The 19838-nt window shown below is 41.0% G+C and overlaps 1 protein-coding gene across 1 annotated transcript in view; it reads left to right on the forward strand.

Moving 5' to 3' along the window:
• HYDIN (HYDIN axonemal central pair apparatus protein) overlaps positions 1-19838 on the forward strand; it is a 6673197-nt gene that overhangs the window by 5969944 nt on the left and 683415 nt on the right. Inside the window, exon 74 of the mRNA XM_044079523.1 lies at positions 7720-7941. Coding sequence (XP_043935458.1) covers positions 7720-7941 — 222 coding nt within the window. The remainder of the gene's footprint in view (positions 1-7719; positions 7942-19838) is intronic.

The raw sequence follows: 19838 nt of genomic DNA on the forward strand, positions 1-19838 counted from the left end.
AATAGTTATTAGCCTTTTCTTGTGTGATTGTATTGAGTGCTTGATCCCCTGTTCCTCCCCTTAGGATTGTACAGCCCGTTTTAGTTAGAGGGCCGTAGTCGCCCATTCAAATTAGAGGGTCTTTCCTCCCTGAGTGTTAGTCCTTAAAAAAAAAAAAAAAAGAGAGAGAGAGATTTCCTTCTCTTCATAACTTTACTGTCTATTTAGTTAGTATTGTTGTTATAGTTAGTGTTGTTGTTCTTGTAATTTTATAGCATTGTTAGAATTGTTTCTTGTCAGCATGTCTAAGGAAAAAGACAGAGAACACAAGGAACACCGCCTCTCGGGGTTCAAAAAATGTGATAAATATTCACAAAAGATGTCTTTGACTGACAGTCACACTAGCTGTGTGTACTGCCTGGGTGAAGCCCACTTACAAGAACTCTGTACCTTTTGCCATGCCTTCAGTACTAGGGCTCTTAATGAGAGGAAATGCAAGTTAATAGATAGGTGTCTTAGGACCAGTTCCTTCCAGGAACAGCTGGAACTTGGTCAGACAGCTCCTAAGACTGTTGAAAGAAAATCTTGGGCTCCAGCTTTGGAGCCGTCTAAAAAGTCCAAAACAACGGAGCCAAGGAGTTCTGGCTCTGATTCTGCTTCCTCTGTCTCGGTGCCATTGGACTCTTCAGTGCAGAGGCAACCTTCATTACCGACACAATTACCTGACATCCACCCTGTTTCTCCTACATTGAGGTCTCCTATATTAGAAAGGAGGAAAATTTCTTCTGTCTCCACCCACTCCTCCAGGACACTTTCAGATGAGGACATCGAGCGTGTGGTGAAGAGGTTGCTCTCTGACCCGGCTTTGGCAAAAAAAAATGAGCCCCTCTGGACCCAAAGGCTTCGGAGCTGCCCTATTTACAATCCACTGCTCCTCCTCCAACTGCTTCACTTACAGAGCCAAACACTTCGGGTTCTTAGATGTTGGATCCTTCGGTTCCGAGAATTCTCCTTGCTTTCTTGGAAACAATAAGTCTATCCTCAGTGGCTCAGTCTGGAGCCGAGGGATCTGGGAGCCTCTCTCAAGTCGACTCCAAGGGGGATAGTCACCCTGGCTTTTCTTCGGAACTGATCCTCCCTCTTGGCACTTCGGCTCATCTCAGCTCGGTTCCCAAGTCTGCTTCAGATCCTGTCCCTCCTGCTCAGAGTCCACCTTCCGTCTCCTCGGAATGGAGGTTGTCTTCAGAGCGAGGTGGAAAGGCCTTCGAAGCAACAGAGAAAGCTTTGTCCAATTCCAAAGCCCTGCCTTTGGACCCGATGTCCCACCAGTGGCCGGCAGCAACCTCTTCTCCCCTGCCACCCCTCTCAGCGTAGAGAACCAGAGACTCAAGCAGCCCTCATTGGAGATGTCCCCTCTTCCAAGACCTCCCCAGATGATCCCACTGGAGAGCTTCCTTGGAAGAGACTTTGTAAGAGAAAGCATATTGACTCACCTGAGTCTGTCATGTCTGACACTGATTTGTATGAGTCAGAAGAGTCCCCGAGATCCACCTCTGAGGATGTCTCCTTTTCTGACATTCTTGAAATCCTTAGATAGAGGGTTGATTGAAAGACCTCTAACCCTACTGAGGATGAATCAGTGTATCTTGAGGCCTTTGGTTTCCGACCTTCCACCTCCTGGGTGACACCGCCTTATGACCAGCTCTTGGGGGTCATATCCTGGAAAGCCTGAACCTCCCTGAACACAGTGGAGCCTGTCCCGAGGAGGCCAAACAAATTTATGACTGCTCCAGAAGATAAGTCCTTTCTTTCCAAAGGAGTTCCTGTTGATGCTATGGTGGTAGCAGCGGCCACTAAAAAGGAGTTGTCCGAGACATCTTCTAATATCCATCTTCCAAATAAGGAGTCCAGGATGATGGATAGGTATGGAAAGCTTACCTTCTTTTCAGTTACATTTACCTTAAGATCACTGAATTACCTGTCCCATTCTACTCAACTTCAAAGGGATCTCCTGAAGGAGTTGGGAGATACCCTTCGGGTTCAGTAACTTTGCGATCCACAGATAAGGTTTCGGCACAGCTCTCCACCCTTGCATTGATAGCTAACTCCTCCATGAGGCTGATTTCCTATGCAGCAGAAGGAGCGAGCAGGGCAGCCGCAGCAGGAATTTCTCTTAGGAGGCATTCCTAGATGCGTCTTTGTAACTTCACAGAATCCTTTAAGTCTTCCTTCACCACTGCCCCCTTTGATGGTTTAACTCTTTTTGGACCGCAGGTGAAAGAGACCTTGACCAGGTGCGAGCAGGAAGGAAAAACCTCATCTGCTGTCAGAGTCCATTTCTCCCTTCCTTTTAGACCCTATCCCAAGGGCCACACAGGAGGGAAAATGTGGTTCCGTAAATCCCAAAAAGCTTTCCCTCAGGCACAAGGTCAACCCTCCCCTAGGGGCAAAGAGGGAGGATACAATGGAAGATGTCATCCTTGTGGCAGAGGAGGTCCGCAACATCAGGGAGATAGAGAAAACTTCTCTCATCGTCCCTTCCATCGCCCCTGAGTGGTTGCCCGACTGTCTGTCTCTGGAGGCAGTTGGGTGTCGTTTTTCACTGTACTCAAGCCCCTGGCTAAACATTTCCCAAGATCATTGGGTACAAACCATAATATCCAGAGATTACCTGAGTCCATTTGTTTCTGATCCCCCAGTAAATTTGTCTCTACCAGACGTGCCACCCATTCATCTAGACTGTGCAGCATTAGAGGTCATCTCATTGTTGCAAAAAAGAGTCATCCAAGAAGTCCCCGCAGAGCAAATAGGATCCGAAACTTACACTCGATTCTTTTTAGTTCCAAAAAAGACGGGAGACTGGAGATCAATTCTAGATCTTAGCAAACTCAACAAGTCTATAAAGAAATCGAAGTTCCGAATGATCACTCTGCAGTCGATATTTCCCTTTATCGGGAAAGACAATTGGATATGCTCAATAGATCTTCAGGATGCGTACTACCACATCAAAATGGACAGGCACACCAGAAGACACTTACGCTTTTGGCTGGGAGCCAGTCATTTCCAATTTCAAACACTGCCCTTTGGCCTCATTACAGCCCCCAGAGTGTTCACCAAATGCATGGCAGTGGTAACGGCTCACCTGAGATGTCAAGGATTCCAGGTGTTTCCGTACCTAGATGAATGACTCCTCACTGCTACCACCAAGCACCAACTCATCAAAACCAGGGACGAGACTCTATCCCTGTGCGCCAGATTAGGCATTACAATAAACCTAAAAAAATCGGCCTTATCTCCATCTCAGCACATTGTATTTTTAGGCTCAGAAATAGACTCAACCACCATGACAGCAAAACTAACATCAGAAAGAGTAGAATCACTGCATGCCCAAGTCAGATCTTTGCTGAAGAGACACAAAGTACAGGCCAGGGTTGTCCTTCAGGTGTTAGGGACTAGGGCTTCCTCCATTCTCTTAGTTCCCCTAGCCCATCTGCACATGAGAGTACTTCAGTGGCTACTATTTGCTCAGTGGTCAATGCAAGATCTCCCCCTGTCTCACCAAATTCTCATCACAGACGTCTGCAAGAAGGATCTGACATGGTGGTTACATACAGATCAACTTCTTGTAGGTCGCCCACTTGTTCCCCCTCAAGAAAATGCAGTTTTGACCACAGACGCCTCCCAGATAGGGTGGGGGGCATTATCTGGGAATGACGTCCAAGGTACTTGGCAGAACCATGAGAACCACTTGCACATAAATGTTCTGGAGATGAGAGCAGTGCTCTACGCATTGCAAGCACTTCACAGTTCTCTTCCCACAGGGACAATTGCAATTCAGTCAGACAACATGTCTGTAGTGTGGTACATAAACAAGCAAGGGGAAACCAAATCTTACCCACTTTGTCGAGAGGCCTTAAGAGTATGGAAAAGGGCGATGGACACTCAGTGCTTTCTGGTAGCAACGCACATCCCGGGGAAGTCCAATGTGATAGCAGACAAACTCAGTCGAGCAATTCTGTTGCCTCACGAGTGATCCCTGAATTCAGAAGTTGAAAAAAGAGAGTTTTCTCAAATGGGGCCAGCCTTGCTGCGACCTATTCGCCATGTACATAAACACCAAATGCAGCGGCTACGTTGCCCTAATTCCCCATCCGGGGATGTCACCCAGGGATGCTCTGGTCCACGATTGGCCTCAAGGACTCCTTTACGCTTTCCCACATTTTCCTCTCATTCCAAAAGTGATTCAGAAAGCAAAACAGCTGAAGAGTACCCAAATCCTCATTGCTCCTAACTGGCCTCGCCAAGTCTGGTTCCCCTTCCGGTGGCCCTATCTCTTGGAGGAACCATGGATTTTGGAACCATCTCCAGACCTCCTGATTCATCAGTCGGGGCAGTTCTATCCTACTATCCAGACCCTGAAATTGACAGCATGGCTGCTCCAGTTCCACAAATAGCCAGGTGTGTTTCCCTTTCACCTTCAGTCAAACACATTCCGATTTCTTCCCACAAGCCTTCCACTAGGAAAATATATTAAAGTAAATGTAAAAGGTTCTGTATTTGGGCAGTAAACCAAGGATTGGATCCCTATACAGCTCCTATAGAGTCTATTTTGTCCTTTCTTGCATCGATTTTTTGGGAAGGAGCTGCAGTTGCTACGGTTAGAGTTCAGTTAGCTGCCATCTCAAATTATCATTTCGGCATAGGAAATCCAGTCATGTCCCACTCTTTGTGCAAAATCTTTTTGAAAGGAGCCCGCCTTCTCAGACGTCCAATCAGACAACCACCAGAACCCTGGGACCTAAACCTAGTTCTTACATCTTTAATTTCTTCCCCTTTTGAACCATCTTCTTCATCGGATCAGAAATTATTATCTTAGAAAACACTGTTTTTAGTAGCTATAACGTGATTCGTAAAGCATTACAACAGGAATATATTAAAATCTTGCATCGTGATCACCCAGGTTCTGATTCAACCAAAGAAGGGCAGGAAGCATTGTATTTTGTCCAAAGATATAGAGAACAAAACTCTTGCATGTTCAATTTGCAATAGCAGCAAACTGCATTAAGAAAAAGAACCGCTTCAGTTACTCCAAATTCCTGAATTACCATGGTCGACAGTTACTACAGATATTTTCAAACGGAATAGTCAGCAATACTTGGTGTTAGTAGACTCTTACTCAGATTGGTTTTAAATTGACCTACTTCCTAACTTGAAGTCCAGCACAGTCATTACAAAATTGAAGAGACATTTTACTGTCCATGGTAGTCCACACAAAGTCATGTCTGACAATGGTGGACAGTTTACTAGTCAGCAGTTCAAGAAATTTGCTAAGTCTTGGGACTTTGTTCATGTTACCAGTAGTCCTGAGTATCTACAAGCCAATGGTTTAGCTGAACATCCAGTTCAGAGTGCAAAGCACTTGTTGGAGAAATCCAAAAGAGATGGTACCGATGTTTTCCTTAACTTACTCAATCTCAGAAACATTCCTCCAGACAACTTACTTGATTCACCTGCTCAAAGATTGATGTCCAAACTGACACGAACAACTCTTCCAATCAGCAAACAATTGTTAGTACGAAATCCAAAGAACAACAGAGTGGTCAAGGCTCAACTTTTGAGAAAACATCAGTCACAAAAGTTGTACTATGATAAAACCAGTAAATCCCTTGGAACATTGCTACAAGGGAAGTTACGAGAATGCAAACATCCAAAGGTCACAATTCTGTAGGAATCATGAAGGACATTTGTGAGGAACTGGGATCTTACATCATACAATCTGAAGGAATGGATTACAGAAGGAATCGTAGACATGTGTTACCTGTCTCAGAACCAATGCCACAGCAGATTGCCTGTGCCAACGACTTTCATTTCCAGAGTGACTTGTCAACTGTTCGAATTCAAAGGACAGTGTGCTTTCTTCAAACAACTCTGATGTAAACCTGTATGTTCCAGTATTGAATAAAACCCCAGAGACTGTCCCTGTTGCTGAACCCAGTCAGAATTTCAATGTACCCAGATTGGGTAGAATTTGCAAACCCAATCCTAAATACACAGCGGCTTGACTTGAACTCAGTTATGTTTTGTTGAAATGTTGAAATAATGTCTAGCTATTAAATATGCCTTTGTTCTTGTATTTTGCAATGTCAAAGTTAAAGAGGGCGGCTGTAGATCAATGTGTATACTGAACCTAGTCAGCCACTGTAGCTAGACAGCACGTGCATATTAGTTACTGAGCACGTACGAGATCAGTGCCATTTTGTGTAGTCAGTCAGTGTGGTTATAAGCTTGAATGGAGGTGCACATCTGAGTGTGTTATATGTAACCAGGCAGCCAGTAAGCATATGAAGTACAAAGTATATGTACAAGTTAACAGCTCCTGATATGTATATGTATAATAAATGACTTGAACTCATACCCAGCCTCAGTGTCTCATCTGAATACACAAGACATGTGGCAAGAAATTTTCACCTTCTGCATGCTTTCCTAAACAGGAAAAAAGAATAAAAAAGTTAATACATACATTTTCTAAGGCAACTTAGACATTACCCTGAAAAGCCAACTTTGCTCAAAAAGACAACATACTGTTTGACACATTTTACAAAGAAAGCAAGGTATGACATTTGAAAGCTAATTCCTTTAGTCAAGGATACAGGGTTTGAATTCTTCCACCTCAGTTTGCCTACTATGCAAGTCTGAGCAACTCATTTAACTAGACAATGTTCCTAGGTCACCCCGAAAATGGACACTTCTGGTTATTTAATGCATTAAAAAATGCAAGTCTTAGAGGATTACAAGGGTGGTTGAGCCATATTCCACCAGAGTAAGCAGCTACATGGTAAATTTCCTGCTCAAGATTCGTGTGAAGCTGATAGTTGGCCAAGGGTATCCACTTCTATCAAACCTTACCAACTAGGCATGCTGACTGTGCTGCTTGACAAGTTGACATCTTCTGTCAACCCTACCAACCGGGCATTCTAAGTGAGATGCTTTGACATTTCCCAACCTCCCACAGTCACTACTGGGTACTGCTTAGAGTGCTGTTTACTTGTTATGATAACTGTTGTAAAACTGTTCCTCAACGCAAGATTGAGTGAGTTAATTACATTGCCTTAACAACAGGTCTTCATAACAAGATTACCAAACTCAATATCCTATGGATTTTTTCCTTTCCCTTTTATATGCACCTAGGTTTTACTATATTTTTTCAAAGTTCACAGTGTTCCTTTCCATAGATCTTACTTGAGTTCGAGGACTTCTTCGGTGGAGATTATCTTCAGAGGTGAGGTTCCTTGCTGGAAGAACTGAAGTGGAATGAGCTTGAAACATCAAAAGATGGCTGGTGCAAGACCAGTTGTAAAAAAAGCCTGCCAGAAAACTGCCATAGGCTCTGGACGGGGTCTTGGTAAATTTGATACTAGCACTAAAGGCATACTCAAAGTAAGAATACCTACTTGTTATAATTAACTGCTGTAAGACAGCTATGTCAAAAATGAATTGTTAAGTATCTCTTCTGATGGGCTGAAAGCTATCATTCTTCCACTGTATGGCACCCTGAGGTTAGTAAAGTGTTTACTAAGGCAGGAACAGGGCAAGTTACTATGGAGTACATTAGATATGAAGAGTTTACAATTTCACCACTGTCAAGTTTGAGGTTTCATTGGTCATTCTAAAACAATAATACATTTTTGTCATGTTATGCAGCGTTAACAAAATGCTTTTTTTCCATATCAACATTTCTAGGTGGAACTGAATGAATGTGCAACCCAATACTTAAACATCTATAACAATGGAAAATTCAACCTGGAATTTTTGTGGAAGCTATTTGCTCCTAAGGATCTTCAGCGATATCTCAACATTTCACCAGATAGTGGGAGTATCAAGGTTGGGCAGCAGTCACGATGCGTGTTAACATTTCTGCCTCTGCAACCATGCACACTTAAGGATACGGAACTTCAACTGAAGGTAAGGAAAAGAATCGAACTAGAAAATAAACAGAGAAACAATGGTTTCTAAAAGAGGAAGCTGGCAGACTAACACGTTAAAAATAATGAAAAAACACTGAGAAATGTATTTGCATTTGCCTTAATATCCTTAAGTGAACAAGTTAATCCCTAAATGTATGCCATTTTAAAGTAAAATGAAGATCTCTCCAACTCCTGGTTTTATTCACAGTATGCATACTTCCCCTATATGATGTCATTCTTAAATGGGATGTAAAAGTACTGCTGTTATGCAGATAATACCTAGTTGTAACTCTCCATCCTCCAGAATGATGTATCTACTTTAGCACATGACAAACTAACCATGAAGAACTTAAGTGGAAGAAATAATGATGACTTTAATTATAAGACCTCCAGTGTCCCTAGTTGTTTGCTAGGTATTACTTATTGTGCTAACACTCAAACTTGTATCACAAGTTCATAGTCTGGGTCTAATTTTATAACAAAAGTTAACATTTAAAAGTCAAATTTGTGCTGTTAGTAGATCTTTTTACTACCTAAAACATATCCCGGTTTAAAAAGTGAATTTCTATAGAAAACTTGTCTATAGTGGCACATGCTTTGATGTTGGCATGCCTAGATTATTCTAATGCTATTTAGCAAGATCTGGATGTGGGAGATATTATTTTCTTCAGCTAACAGCTCATCATTTAACAGGTATCAGTCATTACTCATACAATATTTTATACAAATTCTGTACTATCTGCTAGTTGCTTAAAGAATTTGGAATTTAACATTCTTGTCCTAACATACCTACTACTACATAATCTGGATCTTTCTGGCTCTGTGGCATGGAAGGATGGTATTCTGACAGTGACCCAGGCAACTGGGGTTTGATTAGTTGCCCAAGTACTGGAGGTGACATGCAGGGAAGGACAGGTTTGAAGGTTAATATAGCCCACTTGTTTCTGCCAGGTAAAGAATGGGTTTGCACGTGCCGAGAGGCACAGAGGGTGATGTGATCACCCTGATGGAGGCATGAGAGAAAACTGCTTGTGATGCAGGAGGAGGGACAGGGCTAATTGAAGGCACTGTTCCATTGCAGAAGTAAAGGAACATATTTTGTGGACAGCTCATTGTACATCCAGCAGGGATGAGGAGAAAATCACAAAAGGGCTCAAACCACCTCTGATGGCTGCCTGGATGATGCCCCTTCTCAATTAACTTTCATTTAGTTAGAAACAAATAGGCTAATTAACACAGAGAGTATTTCCAACATCAGTGAACAACTCTTATTAACCATCCATATCCCATTGTTTTGCTGAGAAAAGGGTTGTTAGTAATTCGAGCATCCCATTTAGAATATTCAAATCATAATTGTATTTTTATATTTTTCTGCATGCTTTCAGACATCTCCACCATTTCAGATATGTCTTATTCCAACTGCTGAAATATTGTAGAAATTCATTAAATCTTATTTATATCAGAATTTTTTTTATTTCTTTATGAAGTATCACTTTGCAATTACCTGAAACATTTAAAGATCAAATCTCTGCTAGTAGCAGATTTGATTAATCACAGCTGATTGATACAACCCATCAAAACAACACCAGAACACTAGTTAACAACATGTTTTTTATGGGAGGGTAGGTAAGCTTACCTGTATCAGTATCTCCTTACTTATCCATCTATATGTATTGCGCATTTGTAAAATGGGAAAACAAAGGTAAAAACTAATGTTCTCACTACCCATTCAACAAATGGAAGAATGGTCAGGAAAAGGTATAACCAGAGAAGAGAATGGGCGAAGTAAGAGTCAACCAGTTAGAAGTCAACCCCATATAAGGCAGTTTGTTTTATAAATTAAAGTAATTTTAATATTCATTTTATTAATATTCAAGTTAGATAAATCGTACCTTTCTAATTTCATTTCTTTCTAATACCAAAATGTTTAGCTGTACAATTTATAATTTTTTCTCATAGTTACATATTTTACTTTTAAATTTAGTCTTATTATTATCATTTTTTGTAACAAACCCTATGCTTAGGCTTGACAATGAGTGTGGTTTGACTTACAGATTTCCTGGCTATGACACTGTTCCATAATTTAGACACTAAGAAATGGCTGAACCATTAGAGATTTCAGTGTACCAAAAATTTGTTTTTGACTTTTGTAATTACAGGAACCTCCAAGCAGTGTTAGGTTTTGTGAATGTGGATTAGCATTTGATTTTCTTTTACCTGAGCAGACCAATTACATCACCATCATAAAGTATTTATTTTTTTAAAAAAAAAACTGAGTTTATTTTTTTAAAAGAGCAGAGGAAATGGAATATAACTTACCAGGTGCAAGAGTAAACAATACAGTCTATATATGTTTCTGCAAAACACATGAAGTATAATACTGATTGAAAAAAGTACGATCATTTATGTGTTTTTATGTGGTGGAGGTGGTTAATAAGTGGCTGCTCAAAAATCTAGAAACTCAATGAAATTTCAACTCACCAAGTTAAACTCATTTTAGACTCAACTTGGTAAAACATTCTAAATTAAGTATTTTTTTTACAGGGGAATAAGACTCCATGCATTCCCCATATGGGTGGCAAGTTCCCTATAGCCCACAAACTTGTACATACCAAGTACATTGTCACACAAACCTGTACAAAAACAATGTTTTAAAATGGATGACTGACTGTTTGAGCACAATTAGAAACCACATGAGCAGTGATTTCCTGTTGGAAACCATCAAGGGAGTTCAGAATCAACCACGCTGAGTAATGGCTAGTTTGTACTCGCAAGGTGTAGCAAAGCCATTGTAAACACCGACTATAATGACATAAACTTTGAAATTATAGCTTTAACAATGATGACTTGACCAAACTGAAGGATGTTCTAAAAATCAGTGTTGGTAATTGAGATTCATGTTTTTCTGTCCCAAAAGTAGAGTAAAAAGAAGTGAGGAGAAAAATTATTTTTCCCTGGCAGTTTTCCTAAACTTAATTGTAAAGGTTATTGTTTTAGCAGCATTTTACAATATAGTAAGAAAGCATTTTGGCCAAGGTATGGGGTGTACTAGCTGTACATTTGCAAACACTGTCATCCAAATAATCTTCTTTCTGTAAAACTAATGGCTTTTAGTAAATCCAGTGAAATCCACTATTATTCCTTTCACATATTGAAATGTCTAGAATTGCTTCTCCCTTGGATCAGGTCATCTGACAAATATGCTGACAAACTAATATGAATAATTATTGATTTTTACAAGACTTTGATGAATCTAGTCATTAGTTCATTGAAAAAAAAAACTCTTTCTGTAATTCAAATTCTAATATCAGGGAATTTATAAGAAAAGCTACATGCTTAAAGTAATACTTCATTAGATGACTGTTAAGATAGTTCCAGAGTTTTTATTGGAATTATTCCAGTTTTCAGTCTGTTTTATCATGAGTTAGTTCATATTTCTAACCTTTATATTTACTGTTTTCTTCCTCCATCCCATATTCTTTGAGCTAAATATAGCTGTTTTCTGCCCCTTCTGGCTACCATTTTTTGGTACAATTTCTAGAACCATTGTTGGTATTCCTTTACTCTTCAGAGTATGTTTTCCCTACCAGTATTGATAGTTTTTTCTCTTTTCGTTCTTTTCTTTCTGTTAAAAAAATATTTTCTATATTAGAGTTTATTAGAATTTTTTTCTGTATAGTGACCTACCTCAGTATTGTTTTTGAGGTGTTTTATCATGGCTGACAAGCCTGTGGGATTCAAAAAGTGTATTGCCTGTGGGCATAAGCTTTCCATCTCCGATGCTCAGAGGGTATATGTGTACTGCTTAGGTCCTGCTTATATAGAAGCAGACTGTTCAGTCTGCTCTGGCTTTAATTCCAGAGATTTAACCAATTGAAGAAACAATTAAATCTTGTTTTAAGAGGCCTCTTTTCATCTACCTGTACTTTTTTGGGTGGAGGGGCTCAAAACCCTACCAAAAAGCTTGGCAAAAGTAAAGGAAAAGGAGTCCCATAAGATGTCTCCTGACCGTTCTTCAATCTAGCCTCATTCAATAGAGCCTCCTACAGACGTGCATAAGAATTTGGATAAGTCTGTGTCAGATGCAACTGTTTTGAATACTAGGTCTCCACTTATCCATTCTCCTCTGCTTCCTTCAGCTCCATTGTCATCTAGGCTCCCTTCTTGGAGGGATCTCCACTAAGACACTCCAGACCTCCATCCACCATGTCTTCTCTTAGGTCTTCCAGAAGTCTTTCAGAAGACGATGTGGATAGGGTGATGAGGAAGTTTCTTGGGGCACAAATTCAGATGAGGTTGCTCCTGGCTGTGACTCCCATCAGGTTTGGAAGCCATCTCTTGTCCACTTCTCCCTTGATATCTCTTTCTCCGATCTGACCCATTCTTTTGGAGCCCTTGGATCTGAGGTCTCTGGTGGTGTCTTCATTGAACCAAAGACTATCTGTTCTTTGACTCTGATGGTTCCCCTGAGATGACTAACAATGAACCTTTTGGAGGCGGAAGACTCTTGGAGCAGAAGCATCAGTGCCAGATCTGGGGGGCGGGGGGGGTGGAGTGAACTCCAAAACTGTTGGAGCCATCTCTTCCCCTTGGGACCTAGATGTTGGATAGCTCAGGTCTGACTCCCTCCTCAGGTGGAGTGCTGGTGGGATTTCAAGAGTCAGCGGTTCAAGAGATTCTTGCTGCAGTGTCATCAACTTCTGTGTCTCCTAGGCATTCTGCCTTTGAGGTTGTTAGCAGGGATTTCTCCTTGGCTAGAAAAGAGACATCCGTGCCCCCCACAGATCAGAGAACCCTGCCTCATCCAGTTCCTTATTCTGATCCTCGTCTTTCATTTCCAATGGGACAGCCAGCCCAAACTAGTCTCCAGCCGGTCTGTCAGGACATCATCATCTCTTCCAATACTTCCCCAGAGCATCCAACTGGGGAAGTCCTTCTGAAGAGAATGTGCAAGAGAAGGCACTTAGATTCCTCCCCAGTAATCTGTCTCTTCATTTGTCAATGTGCCCTTTGATGGATCTTCTTTGTCCTGCCCCAAGTTAAAGACATGCTCTTCAGATGTCAACAAAAAGGAAAGACCATGTCTGCCATGGATGTATGTTTTTCAACCCCTCAGAGACCTTTCTCTATGAAACAGTGAGGAGGTAGAAAAATTTGGTTTAGGAAATCACAGGGGGGGGGGTTCTTTTCAAGATTCACATTGAGGTAGTTTCCCCAAATGTCAGAGGTGGGAATTCAAATGGAAGAGGCTGTCTGCATGGCAGAGGTGGCCCACAGAACTAGGGCTTCAGGGTTCCTTCTCGGTTAAGCCATAATAGCACTCCTGAAAGGAGGTCCAACTGTTCCCCCATGGAGGCAGTCTGGGGACGTTGGTTTCCACATCAGAGAACCTTGCTATCTATTGCAAAAGATTTGTGGGTGAAGAGAATCATATCCAGAGGTTATACCATATCATTTTCTCTAACCCCTCCACCAATGTGAAGAAAATCCCCAGTGTTTCACCCAGTCAGAGGGAAGCAGTGTCTCTAGAAATAAAAAAGCTTGTAGAAAAAAGAGCATCCAGGAGGTCCATCCTGACCAGAGAGGGTCCAGAACTTACTTAGAATTCTTTTTTGGTGCCAAAAAAGACAGGCAATTTGTAACCAGTCCTGGATCTCAGCATATTAAATCTGTTTGTACAGTATTCAAAGTTTTGGATGGTTGCGGCTCAGTACATTTTGCCTGTGCTTTTAGATGTGCTTAACCGATCTTCAGAATGCATACTATCACATCAAAATGAATGGACTGTCCAGAAGATACCTGTACTTCTGGCTGGGAGCCAGTCATTACCAGTTCAGAGTACAGCCATTTGGTCTCTACACAGCCCTTCACGAAATACATGACATTGGTAGCAGCTCACTTGAGACTGTTGGGATTGAGTGTTTCTATATTTAGATGACTGGCTACTAACTGCCCCAACCAGAATTTGACTTCTACAGGCCAGGGGCTACTTGTTCCAGTTGTGTGCTCACCTAGGCATCACTTTGAATTACAACCAATCTCAGCTCCCACCTGTGCACTGAGGTCCCAGGTCAAAAAAGTGACTCAATGTTCTTCTGCCCTGGCCTGATTAATGCTGCAAGCCCTGAAACCTATGGCAGCAACTGTCACTCTTGTTCGTCTAGCCAGATTTCACATGCAAGTTCTTCAGTGGACACTTTCAGCCCAGTGGCCCATTCTTCTATATCCATTGAATGCACCATTCAAGATTACAGCAGCATGCAAAAGATATCTTCTTCGGTGGATTCATTCAAACCAGCAAAGACCATCTGTTCTTCCTCTGCCCACAGCCACAGTGACCACAGATGCCTCCCAGTTGGGGTAGTGGAGCACTATTTGGGAAGGATAGTCCAAGGTACATGGTCCTTTGAGGAGGCCAAGGCACATAGTGTCCTGGAGATGAAAGCAGTCCTCTAGTCTTGCAGGCCTCTCAAGTCATTCTCCCATCTGGGACAGTTGCCATTCAGACTGGCAATATGTCAGTGGTCTGGTACGTCAACAAACGGGGGGACCAGATTTTACCTTCAAATGGGGCGAGTCATGAAGAGATACTGTAGTCCACGATTGGCCCTCTGGTCTCCTTTATGCTTACCTACCATTAACTCTCATTCCCAAATTTCAGCAGAAAGCATTCCTATTGGAGAGCACAGTTATCCTCATTGCACCCTTCTGGCCTCATCAGATGTTTCCCCTTCCTCTGGCCTCACCTTCTGCATCTGCCCTGGATACTGGATCCCATTCAAAACCTCCTGTCTCACCCAACAGGTATGACTCATCCAGAATTAACAGGTCTCAAACAGACCTCATGGTTTCTCCAGTTCCTTTGATTGCTAGACAGTCCAGGCTGTGCTCCCTGGTCCATCATATCTTGTTATCTTCTCAAAATTATTTATTTACTTATTTTACATTTGTTGACCGGGCTGGTCCAACTGGATATATGTCAATTTTCAGTGGAGGTCCGGGGAGAAAAGCTCCTCACTTCAGAATAGTATATACAAGACATAGTTGCATTGTAAATTTTTGTCTATTATATAGTTACTTTCCTTTTGACATATGAGTATCATGATTCCTATTAAAAGAGAGCTAAGGATGTAGGTACAAAGATGACTAAAAATGTAGGACAATATTAATAGTACAGTAAACAGTAAATGTTTAAAACAATATAAGCAAAAAGCACACTAATTGAGCAATAAAGTCACACACACATTATTTGCTAGTAAACTATGTAAGCTAAAAGTACACTATTGAGCAATAAAGTCACAAATATGTTGTTTGCTAGTATACGATAGTTATTAAAAATAGAACACTATTAGTAAGTATAGTGACATGCACAGTATTGTTAGTATAGGATTAACTAGCTTATGCTGGTATGTAGAGAAATGTCAGGAAGCAAATATAGTAGTTAGTCTGGATTAGCACAGGGGCATAACCAGTGAGATTTAAGATATGTTTTAAGTTTGGTTTTAAATAAGGGAGCTGAGGATATGGAAGTTAGGTGATCAGGGAGGGTGTTCCAGGTTTTTCCTACTGCGTTAGAGAACAGAGAGTCGCCGGCCAGATTGTTGGTTTTATTTATTTGAACTAGTAATTTGTTTGATGGGCGCAGGGACTTTAGGTTATTGTAGGGGGAGATTAGGTTAGTGAGTATTGGAGTATTTGAAGGTTGGTACAGTATCTTTTGGGCCACTGTGAGTTGGTTCAGTAAAATTAGATTTGACAGTTCTAACCAGCCTAGTTGTTTAAGATTGTTGCAGTGATGGGTTCTGTAGACTGACCCAGTTGCAAATCTTGCAATATTACTGTAGGAGATGGAAAGCTTGTTCATATTGCTTTTACATAGTTTAGTATAGATAGAGGATGCATATGTAAGGGTTGAGATTAAATGGGCACGGGCAATAGTGGTCCTGGCTATAGGGGTCAGAAAGGGTTTGATTCTATAGAGGGATCCCAGTTTTTTGTTAACTGTTTTTATAGTGTTGTTATTATGGGGCTCAAAATAGAGGTTATTATCAATTAGTACCCCAAGAAGTTTTGTGGTAGGATCAGGAGATATAATGGTACCATTAGTTGATGTAACATTAAAGTTAAGTGGGGAGGTTCTACGTGTGGGTGTGAATAATAGCATTTCTGTTTTTTTTGGATTCAGAATGAGACATCGATCAAGGAGCCATTTCTCAACTATGCTAAACACGTTTTGGGTAAGAGACTGTAGTTGTGATGGTGACGTGGCTGAGCATATTAATGTGGAATCATCTGCATATTGAATACAAGTGGCTTGAGGTATTACAGAGTGTAGGTTGTTTGTGAAGATAGATTAGAGGAGAGGACCAAGTATGGAGCCTTGAGGGACTCCGAGGGTAATTGGGAGGTGGGAAGACAGGCTATTCTGCCATAGTACGGCTTGTTGCCTGTTTTTTAGGTAGGATTGAAACCACTGTATAGCAGGAGGAGCTATTGACAAGTTTTTGAGTAAGTTTATGAGTAGCTGGTGCTTGACCATGTCAAAAGCTTTTAACAGATCAATAAAGAGAGCTGAGGATAGTGTATCATTATTACGATTTTTATTGATGCAGTCGGTGAAGGATAAGAGAGCAGAGGTGGTGCTGTGAAATGGTCTGAAGCCATGTTGACAGATAGCTAGCAAGTTGTTATCTGGTAAGTGGTTTAACAGCTGCTTATGAAAGCACCTCTCCATGATTTTTGCCAGAGGGGATAATATGGCTATGGGCCTGTAGTTAGATAAATCAATGGAGTTACCACCTTTGTGCAGGGGGATAATATGTGATATTTTCCATAGTGATGGATGGGATGGTTCCCTCAGAGATAGTTCTGTTGATAAGGATAGTTATGGGGTAGGCTATGGCTTTAGCAGCTTTTTGTAGATATTCTGCAGGTAGGAGGTTTGCAGCGAGAGTGGTGGGTTTAAGTTTTTGTATTAGGGTGCGGACAAGGGATGTAGGAACAGGTTGAAATTGAAATAGTGGTGGATTGTTAGTGTTATGGGAGGAAGAAGATGTTGTGTCAGGGGATAGCTGATTGGCCAGAGATTGAATGGTCTCTGTAAAAAAAGTTTTGAAAGAATTGGCAATTTGGTTGGGGCTATTGTGTTCAGAGCCTGAGGGGTTGAGTGTGACTGAGCGACCTGGGTGTATCAGTTTGTTGATGCCAGCCCAGAATTTTTGAGGTTTATTTTGGTGGGTTTGTTGTAGGTGACAGTAAAAGTTTTATCAGATAGAATGCCTTTTTTGGTTTCGTTTCTTAATTGTCTATACTTTAATTGATCTCTGGGGTATTTAGTAGTCAGCCAGGTGGTCCTGAGTTTGTTTCTTTGGAGGATTTTTTGTTTGGTAGTTTTGGAAAGCCATGGGGCTGGTTTTGATCTACATCTGATTGTACGAGCTGGGGCATAATAGTCAAGTATGGTTAAGAATTTGGAATTAAAGTATTTGACTGCTTCTTCTAATGGTAGGCGTTTCAGGGGTGACCAGTCACAAGCTATGAGTTCTTGTTGAAAGCTGTCGAGGTTAAAATTTTTGTTAGACCTTATACTCTTATAAATGGTTGTGTTTGGAATTTCAGTCTTATACCTGATTAGGAATGTGAATGAGTGGTCGCTTAGGTCTTCAGGGAGGGTCCCTACTTTGTATGATTGTTGATTACTATTTGTAAGGATCCAGTCTAGTGTGTTGTCATTGTTATTAAGTTTACTAAATCTAGTGGGAGATGTAATGGTTTGAGAAAAAACATGTAGGTTGATGTGGGTAGAAGGCTGCTCAGATGTACAGCACCTCCAGTTTATGTTAAGGTCTTCGAGTACTATTGTTTCTTGTGGGTAGGTGGTGGATAGCCAGCTTAGGATAGCCTCTAAGGTGCTGATATTGTTGCCTGGAGGGAGATAAATACAGATAATATATATAAATTTCCATTTGTTGAGTTGAATCTTGGAAATAAGTACCTCTGCATTACTAGTTAAGGGAGGTTCTGAGTCTATTGAGGTTACCTGTAATCCAGTTTTATATAGAATGGCTACAATACCTCCTTTCTTAGTATTACGGTCTAGTCATAGTATACTATAACCGGGAGGAATAACCTCACTGTCTTGTATTGATGGCTTGAGCCATGTTTCACTGAGGCAGAGGATGTCAAATGAATGTACATCCATGAGGGCATGCAGGGGAGCAACTTTGTTATTTATACTTCAAATATTGAGATGGGCTATCAGGAGAGAGTTGTGAGGTCTTGTAGTCAAGTTTGTATAGCTAGAAGTTGGGGAGTTGGGCTCTGTGGCAGGGGTGAAGTTTGGGCCAGGATTAGGATGAAATTCCCCATCTATTAGGGATTGTACTTGTGTTTGTAGAATGAGTTTTAAAAGTTTACATGTTAGACTGAGATTTTCTGGCTCTAGAGCTGTAGTATGTGATGTGGGTAAGTCTATGAAATTTGGCTGATGAGTACTTTGGTGTACAGGATGTATTGTTTTGGCTATGTGGGATTATTAGAGTTGTGGCAGTTTGCTTTCTGGGGTTGCTAAAGTCTAGGGAATTAAGGTGCTCGTAGAAGGTAATTAGGTGAGGTCAGAAAAGCTATGTCAAAAAGTTTATGTTAGAAGGGTTTACCAAAGTAAATGAAAGAGATTTGTTTTCTGGGCCCTAAGCAAGTATTTGGACCACTTTCCAGTCCCTGTGCCTTCACTCATTGAATTTTTAGCTTCAATTTTTTAATGAAGGTGCTAGTTTTTCAACTATTAAAGTGCAATTGGATGCCGTTTCTAATTTCAGTCTGGGCAACAATAACTATACATTCACTTCTTCTACACTATACAAAACATTTCTCAATGGAACCTTTTTACTTAGACCTTTGTTAAAGCATTCTATTTCTCCTTGGGATTTAACTATCTTGCTTCCAGCCTTGACACAAGCGTCTTTCAAAGCTTCAGCCAAAGCAGAAATAAAATTTATATACTGGAAAACCATTTTTCTGGTCATTATCAGTGTATCTGAACTCCAGGCTCTATCTTATAAGCCTACTTACCTGTTTTTTTCACAAAGACAGGATATCCTAGTGAACAAATCCTTCTTTTGTGTGTAAGGTAGCTTCTGAGGCCAACATAAACCAGGTCATTAATCTGCCAGTTTTCTTTCCTAACTTTTCAAAGATGGGAGAGTATATGCTCCATCTTTTGGATATACATAGGCAATTTATTTTTTATCTTCTCAGAATCAAAGACTTCAGGAAGCTGACCAGCTATTTATTTCATTTTCTCCTAACTGTCTTGGTAAATCAGTATCCAAAGTTACATAGGGCAAATGGTTAACTGAATGCATTTCCTTTGTTTATGGTAAAAAAGGTCTATCCTTGCCCAAGCCTTCTAGGGCTCATTCCATGAAATCTGTGGCAATTTCTTCAACCTTCTAGTTAAGGGCTTCTCTAGATGACGTTTGCACAGCTGCAGCTTGGACTAATTCTCACACCTTTATTGCTTATTACAAATGTAATTTGATTTCCAGGTACAGAGCGGCCTTTGGCTCTGTAGTACTCTGGGATATCCTATGTGGGCCGGCTCTGTAGTACTCTGGAATATCTTTTTGTGAGTGCCTCCCAAGGTTACAGTAGCTGAAGACTCTGCCCCATCAGTTGAGGAATGAAGGAAAAGGACAACATAAGATAAAAAAAGTTATGTGCTTACTCTGACGTCTAAGCACTGGCCCAGTAATCAAGGAGCCTCTATCCTCACCACTAACACCAGTGAGGGGCATCCACATTGGGAAGGATAACAAATATACACACAGTAAAGTACAATTTCCCTTAAGAGCACACAGAGATCACAGTCAGTCTGGGCCTGGTTTCTCCCTTTCT

The sequence above is a fragment of the Protopterus annectens genome, chromosome 8.part0 (genome assembly GCF_019279795.1).
Source record: "Protopterus annectens isolate FY-2018-M chromosome 8.part0, PAN1.0, whole genome shotgun sequence".
NCBI classification, from domain to species: domain Eukaryota; kingdom Metazoa; phylum Chordata; order Ceratodontiformes; family Protopteridae; genus Protopterus; species Protopterus annectens.